This window comes from Salmo salar, chromosome ssa10, assembly GCF_905237065.1.
Source record: "Salmo salar chromosome ssa10, Ssal_v3.1, whole genome shotgun sequence".
NCBI lineage: Eukaryota > Metazoa > Chordata > Actinopteri > Salmoniformes > Salmonidae > Salmo > Salmo salar.
The window spans coordinates 113,983,492-114,000,496 of record NC_059451.1 but is presented as its reverse complement, the minus strand read 5'-3'; the positions used below and the strand labels follow the sequence as shown (position 1 = coordinate 114,000,496).

The 17,005-nt window shown below is 42.4% G+C and overlaps 1 protein-coding gene across 1 annotated transcript; it reads right to left on the bottom strand.

Annotated features, from left to right (window-relative positions):
• Nucleotides 1–432: 432 nt before the first annotated feature.
• Nucleotides 433–8,186, bottom strand: borcs5 (BLOC-1 related complex subunit 5). Its single transcript, XM_014125718.2, has 5 exons — nucleotides 7,975–8,186; nucleotides 7,753–7,853; nucleotides 1,917–2,060; nucleotides 1,577–1,734; nucleotides 433–1,336 (listed from the first exon to the last, which is right to left on the bottom strand). Exons 2-5 carry the CDS (start codon nucleotides 7,808–7,810, stop codon nucleotides 1,103–1,105), a joined length of 594 nt encoding a protein of 197 aa, XP_013981193.1. The 5' UTR covers nucleotides 7,811–7,853; nucleotides 7,975–8,186; the 3' UTR covers nucleotides 433–1,102.
• Between the last annotated feature and the right edge of the window lie 8,819 nt (nucleotides 8,187–17,005).

Here is a 17,005-nt window from a genome sequence, read left to right as displayed (position 1 = left end):
CAGTTCGTGACACTCAAACCGGTGCGCCTGTCACCTATTACAATACCCCATCAAAGGCACTTTTTGTCTTGCCCATTCACCCTCTGAATGACACACATACACAATCCATGTCTCAATTGTCTCAAGGCTTAAAAAAATCCTTCTTTAACCTGTCTCCTCCCCTTCATCTATAATGATTGAAGTGGATTTAACAAGTGACATCAATAAGGGATCATAACTTTAACCTGGATTCACCTGGTCAGTCTAGGTCACGGAAAAAGCAGGTGTTCATAATGTTTTGTACACTAAGTGTATATACTATAACACCAAATGGCAATATCCTATAACCAATCATCATATCCAAGTGAGAGGGTCAGTATCTGATTATTTAACTTCATTCTTTAAACAGAACAGTATAAGAACCTTTATACACTTTGCAAGAAATTGAAATGATTCAAATTTCTCAATTATTTATTTATTTCCCAAATAAACATTTTCATTTGTTGTTATGCAAGCCATTTAAAATGCTCACGGAGAATCCAACATATTCAGTCACCTAACACTCAAAATAATTTTGCGTAATAAAAATGTTTCCCCCCCCAAAACAAAAATACTGCCAGTTCAAGCTCCAGGAGTTTATCTTCGGAGCTCATCTTTGACTAATATTACTTCTGGAGATTCAGTCATTTTTGGAAGTCATTTTGTCACCACACTCCTTGTGGTGTCTACAAAGTGCCAGTAATCAAAGATCCAAGCAGGTTCCCTTCAGTGAATCATCATGTAAACTTCCTGTTTTACAGTCTTCCAATTCACTCAGACATGTAAACCCCTGATGTAGCTGTCCCAGAAACCCACTACGTCTGCTGGATGGGGAGGGGACTGCTTATGCTGAGTGGCTGAGCTAAATGTCCAGGGCCGGTGGGACGGTAAGTTGTGGATGTGAAGGGTTTAGGATGGATTGGGGAGCAAGCTGGGCAGTTTTTCTTTCTTTCCCTCCCTCCCTCCCTCTCTTCTGTTCAACATGAATGGTTCAATAAAGAGCTTTTAAAATGGCAGAGGCATTGAAGACTAGACTAGATGGCCATGACAGTGAGTGTATCAGCGTACCCAGGCAGAGATAGTTCTACTTGGCTGAAACGTCCCCATCCGGCCTCATGCTGAAGGGCTCCAGGCGTTCGCACTCCGGCAGAAGGTTGTTGAGCCTCTCCATCAGGGGGACGGTCTGGTCAATGCCCATCTGGATACGTCTCAGGATCATGGACATCTCGTTCACCTTCTGGATCTGCTCAGCGTACTTAGCATAGCGCTTCTGACGCTGCTGCATGATGCTGAACAACGTCTCCACAGACAGGTCCATCTGGGAGGGAGGGAGAGAAAGTGTGAGATCATTCTAACAACTTCACATTGTCTATATTTCAATAGACTAGCGTGGCTTCTTCCCCTCCCTTATTAATGCACATATGAAAACCAAAGACAAATGAAAGAAGATGGAGGCCTATTGGGGAAGCTGCTTTCACCGGACTCCGGTCTGTCAGACTAGTGCAGATGAAGGAAAGGAGAGGTGCCTGCATGCACAGACAGGGGAGGTGATTTTAACCTCTTTGATCCTCTTGACCAGGGCGTTCTGGTCGAAGGCCACGGCCTCAGCACACTGGTGCAGGTGGTCCTGGTAGCGGATGCAGAGCTGCAGCACCTGGGCAGAGTCCAGCCTCTCTAGACACAAACTGCTGGGGGACATCTGGCCGCTCAGCACACCTAGAGACATGGACAGACTGACCCTCAAAGCATAATCTATGATCACTCTTTCTGTCGACTTCATGGTCATAAAGGAATGTCTAGGCCTATCCATAATTGTACACATTCTCATATGGAAAATTATTACAATACTGTAGAGATAGAGGACATGTCTAGAGCTTGATGAGAGGCCCTTAGCTTACCTTTCAACAAGGGCTGAAAAGTGGGGATTTCCTGAAGCTTGATGACATCAGGGTCATTTTGGATGTTGCGCAATGACTGTGTACCCTGAGCCACCACCACAATGTCGTCCATTTTAGCCTTCTGCTTCGCTGGAGAGGGCACCACTGCAACAACAAAGCATTTCAATACATTTTCCCATCTATTAGTAATTGTTTTTGTGTTGAAAGATAGCTAACCGCTAGAGAGGCTCCTAAGAAAATGACATGAGACTATGGGCCCTGGTCAGCAATAGTGCACTATATAGGGAATAGGGTATCATTTGAAACATCCTGCAAATATGAAACAAGGCACTTTTAACCAATGTTCCCTCAAAACATGTTCAGCACTGAGCACATTTCAGGTCTGCTGAGCGCAAATTGAACATTGTGAAAATTCTGTGCAACTTCCAACGCATGTTTACTGTGAACACTGAAGCTGTACACTTTAAATTACAGTTATAACAGTGGCCAAGTAGGCTACTGTGGCTATTTGATCATAATGTGGGCTTACCAGAGAGGACTACCATCAAAAACAACTGCAAAAACATAACATTTTAACATGGAAATAGTTGTTCTATCATTCAAATCAAATGTTATTAGTCACATGCGCCAAGTACAACAGGTGTAGCAGACCTTACGTGAAATGCTGAATACAACAGGTGTAGTAGACCTTACAGTGAAATGCTGAATACAACAGGTGTAGTAGACCTTACAGTGAAATGCTTACTTACGAGTCCCTAACCAACAATTCAGTTAAAAAAAGTATGGATAAGAATAAGAAATAAAAGTAACAAGTAATTAAAGAGCAGCAGTAAAATAACAATAGCGAGACTATACACAGGGGGGTACTGGTACAGAGTCAATGTTCGAGGGCACCGGTTAGTTGAGGTAATATGTACATGTAGGTAGAGTTATTAAAGTGACTATGCATAGATAATAACAACAGAGAGTAGCAGCGGTGTAAAAGAGGGGGGGCAATGCAAATAGTCTGGGTAGCAATTTGCTTAGGTGTTCAGGAGTCTTATGGCCTTGGGGTAGAAGCTGTTTAGAAGCATCTTGGACCTAGACCTGGCGCTCCGGTACCGCTTGCCGTGCGGTAGCAGAGAGAACAGTCTATGACTAGGGTGGCTGGAGTCTTTGACAGTTTTTAGGGCCTTCCTCTGACACTGCCTGATATAGAGTTCCTGGATGGCAGGAAGCTTGGCCCCAGTAATGTATTGCCAAGCAGTTGCCATAACAGGCAGTGATGCAACCAGTCAGGATGCTCTCGATGGTGCAGCTGTAGAACCTTGTGAGGATCTGAGGACCCATTCAGCCTACAGTAGCAACCAATGTGTGGTGTTTAATGTAGGCCTACATTCCATAGCACTTTTGGAGAAAAAAAAAATATATAGAGGGCTTGACATTAACCTGTTTATCCACTTGTTCTTCAGACAAGGAGGTGACTGAAAATGTTGTTTGACGCAAGAAACAACTTTACAAAATAAAATGCATTATTATTCCCATACCATTATTACTGAGTCTGACAAATTATGCTACAATCTGCCTAACTTCTACTTAGCTTATTATAGCCGGGCTCAAAATACAACACTGCCTCTTTAAGACAAAGACATGTAGCTCTAGCTTTGATCTCAAAACAAGCGCATCTACTCACAACTAGGGCTGTTGTGGTGCCCGTATTACCGCCACACCGGCGGTCACGAGACAGTCCACATGACAGTTTAGTAACGGTAACTAGGCTTCTCCAAGCTCTGATGCTGCTGCTGATCATTAGTAGCCTGCTAAACTTGCTAACTGCCTGGTACTCAGCACTAGTACTCAGTAGCTTAGTGGTTAAAGCATTGGGCCAGTAACCGAAAGGTTGCTGGATCAAGGTAAAAAAAACAGTTGCCTGCCCCTGAGCAAGGCAGTTAACCCACTGTTCCCCGGGCGCCGATGACGTGGATGTCCATTAAGGCAGCCCTCCGCACCTCTCTGATTCAGAGGGGTTGGGTTAAATGCGGAAGACACATTTCAGTTGAATGCATTCAGTTGTAGAACTGACTAGGTATCCCCCTTTCCCTATACAACTGACTAGGTATCCCCCTTTCCCTATACAACTGACTAGGTATCCCCCTTTCCCTATACAACTGACTAGGTTTCCCCCTTTCCCTATACAACTGACTAGGTATCCCCCTTTCCCTATACAACTGACTAGGTACCCCCTTTCCCTATACAACTGACTAGGTATCCCCCTGTCCCTATACAACTGACTAGGTATCCCCCTTTCCCTATACAACTGACTAGGTATCACCCCTTTCCCTATACAACTGACTAGGTATCCCCTTTCCCTATACAACTGACTAGGTATCACCCTTTCCCTATACAACTGACTAGGTATCCCCCTTTCCCTATACAACTGACTAGGTATCCCCCTTTCCCTATACAACTGACTAGGTGTCCCCCTTTCCCTATACAACTGACTAGGTATCCCCCTTTCCCTATACAACTGACTAGGTGTCCCCCCTTTCCCTATACAACTGACTAGGTATCCCCTTTCCCTATACAACTGACTAGGTGTCCCCCTTTCCCTATACAACTGACTAGGTATCCCCCCTTTCCCTATACAACTGACTAGGTATCCCCCTTTCCCTATACAACTGACTAGGTATCCCCCTTTCCCTATACAACTGACTAGGTATCCCCCTTTCCCTATACAACTGACTAGGTATCCCCCTTTCCCTATACAACTGACTAGGTATCCCCCTTTCCCTATACAACTGACTAGGTATCCCCCTTTCCCTATACAACTGACTAGGTATCCCCCTTTCCCTATACAACTGACTAGGTATCCCCCTTTCCCTATACAACTGACTAGGTTTCCCCCTTTCCCTATACAACTGACTAGGTATCCCCCTTTCCCTATACAACTGACTAGGTATCCCCCTTTCCCTATACAACTGACTAGGTATCCCCCTTTCCCTATACAACTGACTAGGTATCCCCCTTTCCCTATACAACTGACTAGGTATCCCCCTTTCCCTATACAACTGACTAGGTATCCCCCTTTCCCTATACAACTGACTAGGTATCCCCCTTTCCCTATACAACTGACTAGGTATCCCCCTTTCCCTATACAACTGACTAGGTATCCCCCTTTCCCTATACAACTGACTAGGTATCCCCCTTTCCCTATACAACTGACTAGGTATCCCCCTTTCCCTATACAACTGACTAGGTTTCCCCCTTTCCCTATACAACTGACTAGGTATCCCCCTTTCCCTATACAACTGACTAGGTCCCTTTCCCACTCTTATTGTCCCTTTAAATCACTCTGACATAAAAAGATAAAAATACTATTTATTATCACTTGTGAATGACACCTAGCATAAGAAACAATGCCTTTTTGTTTGCAACTTTTTTGAATCATAGTCGCACACCTCATGTGGCCTAGCCCATAGGACTATATTTGTTAATAAAGTTTGTATCACAACTAAAGTGGCCAAATAACTTCTTAAAATGAAGCACATTAATCCGGGTGTAGAGCCTAACTGGCATATAAGGAGCACGTGAGCTTCAAGTTTGGGGAAGATCATTTTCACCCTAAAAATGCACCTTTATAATAAAAGCATTACATGCACAATTGCATTTGCGGTCTCTTTTTAAATGGTGTTTTCCTGCTGATGGAACATTCACACTTATAGCCTACTATCATGTGTGCATTGCTGCGCTTATAATGTGAATAAATAGCCTGATAGTTTATCAACATTTTAAGTTAAACGTTCTGATCTGTTGCGTCAGCCACATTGCATTTTTTTTTTTGTTTTAATGCTAGTGGTTGTATTAATTTGGGATCAATCACATCCCACAACTGTCCCAGACTACGTTTGGAATATTTATTTCTTGCACAGAATAGGTCAACTTTTGTACTATGGGGATAGTAGATTGACATAGGATAGTGCTTTTGCTGTTCGTTAAGCCTACTCATCTTGTTGGCTGACGAAAAGTAAATGTGGACAGTTCTTCCAATATCTTCAATGTGCACCTCGGAATTGGATAAGGACGAGCGCAGTTGCGTCCCTGATGTGTCTGTCTTCACTTGTAGCCTGTGAGAAAGACCTGATCACGTGATGGAGAGTCATGTGAGTGAGAGAAGCTTCGGATTGCGCAGCACACTCAGGGAGAAGGGCACAACGCAGCACACAGGGCCGCAAAAAGCATGGATTTTTTAGGGTGCATTACGGCCACAAAGGGGATGCCGTTGTGAAATTCGAGGCATTATCAAGTGCTTGTCAAATTGTGAATGAGAGACTATTGGAGTGTGTACAGCCTGCGCAAAAAACAAAGCAGAGCTCATGCCTTTCAAGCAACTTTTTTCAAATCATTAGTCGCATCATGCAGCCTTACAATGTATTAAATCTAAACATATAGCCCAACGTTTGTAGAACAACTAAAGTTACATTAATAAATCTAAATTAAGCATATAGAAGAAGCTATTTCTTTGTTAACAGCTCAACACAGAATAGCCGCATGTGCACACTCAAATCAGTTGGAGAAAATATTTATATTTTATCCAGCATTGTTCAGTTGTATTATTCATACTATAAAATAATGCCACAGAATTATAAGCAAATCGATTCTGCTAAATTAACTAGTGTAGCCCACATCCACTTGGTCATCAGGACAACTCAGAATATGCTATTCTTTTCTTCCGAAATAGACTACATTTTCTTCATACCGTGCTTCTTTAGACCTGTCTAAAATAAATCATGGATTTATTGTGAAGGTATAGACTATATTACATGGATTTATTCGACTTTTTAATTTTAAAATGGCTTGTAGGCTGTGTGTGGAAGCCAGGAGATGCTAAATGTGTTTATGTTAATTAACGGGCAATTACCATGAGAATGACAGTTATTTGCTTGACAATCACCGGCTGACGAAATTGTGACTGCCACAGCCCTACTCACAACCACAGCTGTAAACACAATCCAGTTCAAAGTGAATGGCACAGATCCATATATTGTAATGGTCTATTTGCATATAGGCCTACTGCAGCTCTGATTGGTTATGCCAAACCGGTCTGTGTAGAGTACAGGCTGAGTTGTGGGCACAATAGAATCCTTCTCTGATGCGTCTGCCTACAACAAAATATCTTGCATAGTTCGTTTTGTTTCAGTATGTTGCATTGAAAGTGGCTAATATCAGGTTGATTCGATCACAATTCCCACAATAAAAAGAAACATTGACATTGTTAACAGGGAAAACTCTAGAAAGTTGAGTGAAGTTCAATCTTGTGCTTCTCTCAGTGGGCTGATATTTCTGCATGCGCTCATCTTAGAGGGAAAAAATGACAAGTACACATTTGAGTATCCTATGTGCAAGAGTTCAGGGAATAATATAGCATTAAAACTTTGTGCTCAACGGCTACGTCTCCTTCTGCCCAAAGTATACACTTGTTCACCTCCTTTCACTGACTTGAAAGGAAATTACTGGTATTAGGAATATGGTTTTGAGTTGTGGAAAGTAGAGAACGTGTACACTTCAGGAGAAATAACATTACTGGGACGCACACACAGACAACCAGTGGTGTAAAGTACTCAAGTAAAAACACTTGAAAGTAACGTTACTACTTAAGTAGTTTTTTAGCAATTACATTTATTTTTGATTCTTAAGTATATTTAAAGTCAAATACTTTAAAACTTTTACTCAGGTAGTATTTTACTGGGTTACTTCCACTTGAGTCATTTTCTATTAAGGTATCTTTACTTTTACTCAAATATGACAATTGGGTACTTTTCCCAACACTGCAGACAACCTGCCGGTCCTCCCTTCTTACCCGAGGAACTGTAGTCGGAGTGTTTGTGCTCAGAATCACCACTATGCTCGGCCCCCATGGTGTCAGTCACGTTATGGCTTCAATTCACCACCTCAGGAGACCTACATCCAAACATAGATACGTTCGTTTTCAAGGGAACGTCAGCTGTACCACGCAGACATTCGACTGATAAACAAGCCACGTTTGCTAAGTTGCTGTTAGCTAGCTTAGCACATCTCTTACCTTCGTTGTGTTTATCTTGTTCTGTTAGACCACGCCTGTTTTGATTTCTATTATATTTTTACCATCACGATGGTTTCATGATGTAGCAAACTATATTTAATTCAAGTAAATACGTTAACAAACTGAAAGATATCGAACTAGCTAGCTACTTCCGTAAACACACAACCACCCCTCTTCCTTTTCCTTTTCCTCTTCTTCTTCTTCTATGCTATCATGGCGGTCAGCAAACAATCGTTTAAGTGCATGCTGCCATCTACTGTGCTGGAATGTACGATCAATCATGATCTGCCCAATTCTGTACTACCATGAAAATAAAATACAAAATAAATCCCCACTAACTTCTACCACACCCTCCTCTCCCCCAAAACCCCTCCCCAACCCCATTAAACTTGATCTATATCATGCTGAAACACTCCACCCTTAGGATTGTTCAGCATGTCAACAACCATTTCAACAGTAACTGACACTAATATCACATTTGCCGTCTCCACAATAACCTTCAACCTGCCATTTCTGCTTTCCAAAACCCAAGTCGTATTGATAACCTCATAAAAGCTATTAAATCAACTTTATTCATTATCAAAGTGTCCTTTGACACCCCATATTCATGAGCACAAGATTTCCGAACAGGTCTCCAAACCATGCCAGGACCAGCAGAAACACAAGCCCCGACATTAGGTCAACTTAGTACAGGAGCAGCCATGGAAGCTCCATCATTCCACACTGTAATCCCACCAATATGTTTTACCGCCTCTGCATACGATACATCATTAGTAATTCTATACCTTTGAGCCTCTCTAGCCTCTCTCTGCACCAGGCACCCACCAAATTCTGCACTATGTCCCCCCCCCCAATTACAACACTTAACCTTCACATTGCTCCCACATTCACCGTAATCATGTTCCCCTCCACACTTGGCACATCTATTCCTTCCTTTACATTGAACAGGTACATTCTTGTGGGAAGCTGCTATAGACCACCAAGTGCTAACAGTCAGTATCTGGATAACATGTGTGAAATGCTTGATAATGTATGTGATATAAACAGAGGTATTTTTTCTGGGTGATTTAAATATTAACTGGCTTTCATCAAGCTGCCCTCTCAAGAAAAAGCTTCACATTTTAGCCAGTGCCTGCAACCAGGTTCAGCTTATCTGTCAACCTACCAGGGTAGTTATAAACAGCACATGAATGAAATCATCAACATGTATTAATCACATCTTTATTAATGCTGCAGAAATGTGCTTGAAAGCAGTATCCAGATCAATCGAATGTAGTGTTCACAATAAAGTAGCCATATGTAGGAAAACCAAAGTTCCAAAGGCTGGGCCTAATATAGTGTATAAGAGGTCACACAATACGTTTTGTAGTGATTCCTATGTTATTGATGTAAAGAATATTTGTTGTTCCGTGATGTGTAATGAGGAGCAAACAGATGTTGCATTTGACACATTTATAAAATTGCTAATCCATGTTGCTAATAAGCCATTAAGAAAATGACTGTAAAAACGGTTAAATCCCTGTGGATTGATGAGGAATTTTAAAAGGAATGGCAAATAAGTCTGACTGCACAACAAATTGGCAAACGTACTGCAAATGTTTATTTATTTATTTTATTTCACCTATATTTAACCAGGTAGGCAAGTTGAGAACAAGTTCTCATTTACAATTGCGACCTGGCCAAGATAAAGCAAGCAGTTTGACACATACAACAACACAGAGTTACACATGGAGTAAAACAAAACACACAGTCAATAATATAGAAGAAAAATAAGTCTATATACAAAGTGAGCAAATGAGGTGAGATAAGGGAGGTAAAGGCAAAAAAGGCCATGGTGGCGAAGTAAATACAGTGAGGGAAAAAAGTTTTTGATCCCCTGCTGATTTTGTACGTTTGCCCAGTGACAAAGAAATGATCAGTCTATCATTTTAATGGTAGGTTTATTTGAACAGTGAGAGACAGAATAACAACAAAAAAATCCAGAAAAACATATGTCAAAAATGTTGTAAATTGATTTCCATTTTATTGAGGGAAATAAGTATTTGACCCCCTCTCAATCAGAAAGATTTCTGGCTCCCAGGTGTCTTTTATACAGGTAACGAGCTGAGATTAGGAGCACACTCTTAACTTCTTTGGGATGGGGGCAGTATTTTCACGGCCGGATAAAAAACGTACCCGATTTAATCTGGTTACTACTCCTGCCCAGAAACTAGAATATGCATATAATTAGTAGATTTGGATAGAAAAGACTCTAAAGTTTCTAAAACTGTTTGAATGGTGTCTGTGAGTATAACAGAACTCATATGGCAGGCCAAAACATGAGAAGATTCCATGCAGGAAGTGCCCTGTCTGACAATTTGTTGTCCTTCTGTTACATCTCTATCGAAATTACAGCATCTGTGCTGTAACGTGACACTTTCTAAGGCTTCCATTGGCTCTCTAAAGCCGCCAGAAAGTGGAATGGGGTGTCTGCTGTCTTTAGGCAAAGTATAGGAGCAGAGTTTGTAAGTGGTCAGCCTGGGGACAGTGAGACTGGAGATGCGCGGTCACGAGAACTCGCCATGTTTTTCATTCTCTCTTTGAATGAATACAACGTTGCCCGGTTGGAATATTATTGCTATTTTACGAGAAAAATAGCATAAAAATTGATTTTAAACAGCGTTTGACATGCTTCTAAGTACGGTAATGGAATATTTTGAATTTTTTTGTCACGAAATGCGCTCACGCGTTACCCTTCGGATAGTGACCTGAACGCACGAACAAAACGGAGGTATTTGGATATAACTATGGATTATTTGGAACCAAAACAACATTTGTTGTTGAAGTAGAAGTCCTGGGAGTACATTCTGACGAAGAACAGCAAAGGTAATCCAATTGTTCTAATAGTAATTCTGAGTTTAGGTGACCCCGAAGTTGGCGGATGTCAAAATAGCTAGCTGTGATGGCCGAGCTATGTACTTAGAATATTGCAAAATGTGCTTTCGCCGAAAAGGTATTTTAAAATTGGACATAGTGATTGAATAAAGCAGTTCTGTATCTATAATTCTTAAAATAATTATGTATTTTGTCAACGTTTATCATGAGTAATTTAGTAAATTCACCGGAAGTTTTCGGTGGGTATGCTAGTTCTGAACATCACATGCTAATGTAAAAAGCTGTTTTTTTATATAAATATGAACTTGATTGAACAAAACATGCATGTATTGTATAACATAATGTCCTAGGAGTGTCATCTGATGAAGATCATCAAAGGTTAATGCTGTATTTAGCTGTGGTTTGGGTTTTTGTGACATATATGCTTGCTTTGAAAATCGCTGTGTGATTATTTTTGGCTGGGTACTCTCCTGACATAATCTAATGTTTTGCTTTCGCTGTAAAGCCTTTTTGAAATCGGACAATGTGGTTAGATTAACGAGAGTCTTATCTTTAAAATGGTGTAAAATAGTTGATTGTTTGAGAAAATTGAATTGTGGTATTTTAGTTGGTTTTGTATTTCGCGCCGTGCGATGCCATTGGCTGTTGGCTAGGGGTTCCGCAGGCGGAACGGGGTTCCGCTAGCGGAACGTCTGTCCTCAACAGGTTAAAGGGAGTGCTCCTAATCTCAGTTTGTTACCTGTATAAAAGACACCTGTCCACAGAAGCAATCAATCAGATTCCAAACTCTCCATCATGACCAAAGAGCTCTCCAAGGATGTCAGGGACAAGATTGTAGACCTACACAAGGTTGGAATGGGCTACAAGACCATCGCCAAGGAGCTTGGTGAGAAGGTGACAACAGTTGGTGCGATTATTCGCAAATGGAAGAAACACAAAAAAACTGTCAATATCCCTCGGCCTGGGGCTCCATGCAAGATCTCACCTCGTGGAGTTGCAATGATCATGAGAACGGTGAGGAATCAGCCCAGAACTACACTGGAGGATCTTGTCAATGATCCCAAGGCAGCTGGGACCATAGTCACCAAGAAAACAATTGGTAACACACTACGCCGTGAAGGACTGAAATCCTGCAGCGCCCGCAAGGTCCCCCTGCTCAAGAAAGCACATATACATGCCCGTCTGAAGTTTGCCAATGAACATCTGAATGATTCAGAGGACAACTGGTGAAAGTGTTGTGGCCAGATGAGACCAAAATGTAGATCTTTGGCATCAACTCAACTCGCCGTGTTTGGAGGAGGAGGAATGTTGCCTATTAACCCAAGAACACCATCCCCACCGTCAAACATGGAGGTGGAAACATCATGCTTTGGGGTGTTTTTCTGCTAAGGGGACAGGACAACTTCAACGCATCATTTGACGGGGCCATGTACTGTCAAATCTTGGGTGAGAACCTCCTTCCCTCAGCCAGGGCATTGAAAATGGGTTGTGGATGGGTATTCCAGCATGACAATGACCCAAAACACACGGCCAAGGCAACAAAGGAGTGGCTCAAAAAGAAGCACATTAAGGTCCTGGAGTGGCCTAGCCAGTCTCCAGACCTTAATCCCATAGAAAATCTGTGGAGGGAGCTGAAGGTTCGAGTTGCCAAACGTCAGCCTCGAAACCTTAATGACTTGGAGAAGATCTGCAAAGAGGAGTGGGACAAAATCCCTCCTGAGATGTGTGCAAACCTGGTGGCCAACTACAAGAAACATCTGGCCTCTGTGATTGCCAACAAGGGTTTTGCCACCAAGTACTAAATCATGTTTTGCAGAGGGGTCAAATACTTATTTCCCTCATTAAAATGCAAATCAATTTATAACGTTTTTCTGGATTTTTGTGTTGTTATTCTGTCTCTCACTGTTCAAATAAACCTACCATTAACATTATAGACTGATCATTTCTTTCTCAGTGGGAAGCGTACAAAATCAGCAGGGGATCAAATACTTTATTTCCCCTCACTGTACAATATAGCAAGTAAAACACTGGAATGGTAGATTTGCAGTGGAAGAAAGTGCAAAGTAGAAATAGAAATAATGGGGTGCAAAGGAGCAAAATAAATAAATAAATAAATACAATAGGGAAAGGGGTAGTTGCTTGGGCTAAATTATAGATGGCTATGTACAGGTGCAGTAATCTGTGAGCTGCTCTGACAGCTGGTGCTTAAAGCTAGTGAGGGAGATAAGTGTTTCCAGTTTTAGAGATTTTTGTAGTTCGTTCCAGTCATTGGCAGCAGAGAACTGGAAGGAGAGGCGGCCGAAGGAGGAATTGGCTTTGGGGGTGACCAGAGAGATATACCTGCTGGAGCGCGTGCTACAGGTGGGTGCTGCTATGAGCTGAGATAAGGGGGAACTTTACCTAGCAGGGTCTTGTAGATGACCTGGAGCCAGTGGGTTTGGCGACGAGTATGAAGCGAGGGCCAGCCAACGAGAGCATACAGGTCGCACTGGTGGGTAGTATATGGGGCTTTGGTGACAAAACGGGTGGCACTGTGATAGACTGCATCCAATTTATTGAGTAGGGTATTGGAGGCTATTTTGTAAATGACATCGCCGAAGTCGAGGATCGGTAGGATGGTCAGTTTTACAAGGGTATGTTTGGCAGCATGAGTGAAAGATGCTTTGTTGCAAAATAGGAAGCCAATTCTAGATTTAACTTTGGACTGGAGATGTTTGATGTGAGTCTGGAAGGAGAGTTTACAGTCTAACCAGACACCTAGGTATTTGTAGTTGTCCACATATTCTAAATCAGAACCGTCCAGAGTAGTGATGCTGGACAGGCGGGCAGGTGCAGGCAGTGATTGGTTGAAGAGCAGCATTTAGTTTTACTTGTATTTAAGAGCAGTTGGAGGCCACGGAAGGAGAGTTGTATGGCACTGAAGCTCGTCTGGAGGGTAGTTAACACAATGTCCAAAGAAGGGCCGGAAGTATACAGAATGGTGTCGTCTGCGTAGAGGTGGATCAGAGACTCACCAGCAGCAAGAGTGACATCATTGACGTATACAGAGAAGAGATTCAGCCCAAGAATTGAACCCTGTGGCACCCCCATAGAGACTGCCAGAGGCCCGGACAACAGGCCCTCCGATTTGACACACTGAACTCTATCAGAGAAGTAGTTGGTGAACCAGGCGAGGCAATCATTTGAGAAACCAAGGCTGTTGAGTCTGCCGATGAGGATGTGGTGATTGACAGAGTCGAAGGCCTTGGCCAGGTCAATGAATATGGCTGCACAGTATTGTTTCTTATCGATGGCGATTAAGATATCGTTTAGGACTATGAGCGTGGCTGATGTGCACCCATGACCAGCTCTGAAACCAGATTGCATAGCGGAGAAGGTGCGGTGGGATTCGAAATCGTCGGTAATCTGTTTGTTGACTTGGCTTTCGAAGACTTTAGAGAGGCAGGGTAGGATAGATATAGGTCTGTAGCAGTTTGGGTCAAGAGTGTCCCCCCTTTGAAGAGGGGATGACCGCAGCTGCTTTCCAATCTTTGGGAATCTCAGACGACCCGAGAGGTTGAACAGGCTAGTAATAGGGGATGCAACAATTTCGGCAGATAATTTTAGAAAGAAAGGGATCAGATTTAAATTGTAAGTCGCTCTGGATAAGAGCGTTTGCTAAATGACAAATGTAAATGTAAGATTGTCTAGCCCGGCTGATTTGTAGGGGTCCAGATTTTGCAACTCTTTCAGAACATCAAAATTGAGAAATCCTGTGAGTAAACTGAATAAAAAGAAAAAGAAACTACACTATGAAACAAAGATAAATGACGAAGAATGATAGTAAAAAGCTTTGGAGAACCTTCAATTACATTTTGGGGGAAAAAAAGCAAACTCAGCTTCATCATTCATTGAATACGATGGCTCATTCATCACAAAACCGACTGATATTGCCAACTACTTTAATGATTTTTTCATTGGCATTTTTTCATTAGCAAATTTAGCAACAAACGCTGACACTACACATCCAAGTATATCTGACTGAAATTATTGCAACACCTAACAAAGAGCTGCAGTTAGTTTCATCAATCTACACACAATACCCCATAATGACAAAGCGAAAACAGGTTTTTTGAAATTTTGGCGAATATATATATATATATATAAAACAGAAATACCTTATTTACATAAGTATTGAGACCCTTTGCTATGAGACTCAAACCAAGCCATGAAGTTTATGGAATTATCCGTAGAGCTCCGAGACAGGATTGTGTTGAGGCACAGATCTGGGGAAGGGTACCAACAAATGTCTGCAGTATTGAAGGTCCCCAAGAACACAGTGGCCTCCATAATTCTTAAATGGAAGAAGCTTGGAACCATCAAGACTCTTCCTAGAGCTGGCTACCAGGCCAAACTGAGCAATCGGGGGAGGAGGGCCTTGGTCAGGGAGGTGACCAAGAACCCAATGTTCACTCTGACAGAGCTCCAGAGTTCCTCTGTGGAGATGGGAGAACTTTCCAGAAGGACAACCATCTCTGCAGCAATCCACCAAACAGACCTTTATGGTAGAGTGGCCAGACGGAAGCCAAATGACAACCCTCTTGGAGTTTGCCAAAAGGCACCTAAAGGACTCTCAGACCATGAGAAACAATGTTCTCTGGTCTGATAAAACCAAGATTGAACTCTATGGCCTGAATGAACCCGATCGAACACGATTTTACCAAGATTATACATTTTGACTTGAATGAACCCGATCGAACATCTCTGGAGAGACCTGAAAATAGCTGTGCAGCGACGCTCCCCATCCAACCTGACAAAGCTTGAGAGGATCTGCAGATAGGAATGGGAGAAACTTCCCAAATACAGGTGTGCCAAGCTTGTAGTGTCATACCCAAGAAGACTCAAGGTGTCACGACATCGACGGAAGGTGGCGCCCCTCCTCGTACGGGCTTGCGCTCGGCGGTCGTCGTCGCCGGCCTACTAGCTGCCACCGATCCTCTGTTTCATTTTGTGTTGGTTAGGTCTAGATTAGGAACGCACCTGTTTTCTATTAGTTCATTAGCGGGGGGGGGATTTAGTCTTGCTATGTAGGTTTGTTTTTTGTGTGTGATTATTTTACGTCAGGACGATTCGTCTGGGGAACAGGTGTTTCCCTCTGCCTGTGGGTTTTTGCATACTTTCCATACCAAGCTGTGATGCAGCCAATCAAGATATTCGATGGTGCAGCTGTAGAACTTTTTGAAGATCCGAGGGCCCATGCCAAATCTTTTCAGCCTCCTGAAGGGGAAGAGGCGCTATATTGGTGCAGTGGAACACTGGGACGTGTTCAGCGTGATCATTTTGCAGTCATCCCTGTGGCTCAGTTGGTAGAGCATGGTGTTTGCAACGCCAGCATGGTGTGTGCAACGCCAGGGTTGTGGGTTCAATTCCCACGGGTGGCCAGTACATAAAAAAAAATACATGAAATTAAATGTACGCATTCACTACTGTAAGTCGCTCTGGATAAGAGCGTCAGCTAAATGACTAAAATGTAAAATGTTATGGCTCAGCAACGGTTTCAGATGGAAGACCGACCACAATAAGCAACTCAGTAGATTTACTAAGTGAGAATGTTTCTGTTTTATTCTCACAAATACTAATCTGTGTTCATTAAATATTTAGTGTTAAATTAGCTATGAGACCATGAAATGAGAACAACAGTGACAATAACAACAATCTTTGAGAATCTTAAATTATAGGCCAGGCTATATGAATGTTTTCTGCAACATGTTATGCATACAATTTATGTACTAGATATTGTTCTTGTGATTATAATGAATATAAATAATTCAATATGATTGACAGCACATGGGAGGGTCCTCCATCCATATTAAGATGAGGTAGAATGTGATCTGTAATGGAGTGAAGCTGGAGACTTCAAAGGCGGGTATACCTGCCTCTTCAAATTCAGCACTGAAGGGGATAGTCTTTGTGCTTCGGCCCCCTATGGGAAACAAACATTACTGTAAACATCATCTTTCATGTCTTTGCATCCTCTCACAATGGACGAGTTCCTTTTGCGTCACCCTGTTTCCTGGGCAGGTGGAGATTTCACTTCAGGACCAATGGAATGGTCTTAAATGCGCAAACTCCACCCAACCGGGCACCAGGCGATGCAAAACGAACTCACCCAATCATT

Excerpts from the sequence above, each read along its gene's own strand:
- borcs5 (XM_014125718.2), bottom strand. The coding sequence starts at position 7,810 with ATGGGGGCCGAGCATAGTGGTGATTCTGAGCACAAACACTCCGACTAC. Across the intron at positions 2,061-7,752 it reads CTCCGACTACAGTTCCTCGG|TGGTGCCCTCTCCAGCGAAG; the intron begins GTAAGAAGGGAG and ends TTGTTGTTGCAG. Across the intron at positions 1,735-1,916 it reads TTTTCAGCCCTTGTTGAAAG|GTGTGCTGAGCGGCCAGATG; the intron begins GTAAGCTAAGGG and ends CCATGTCTCTAG.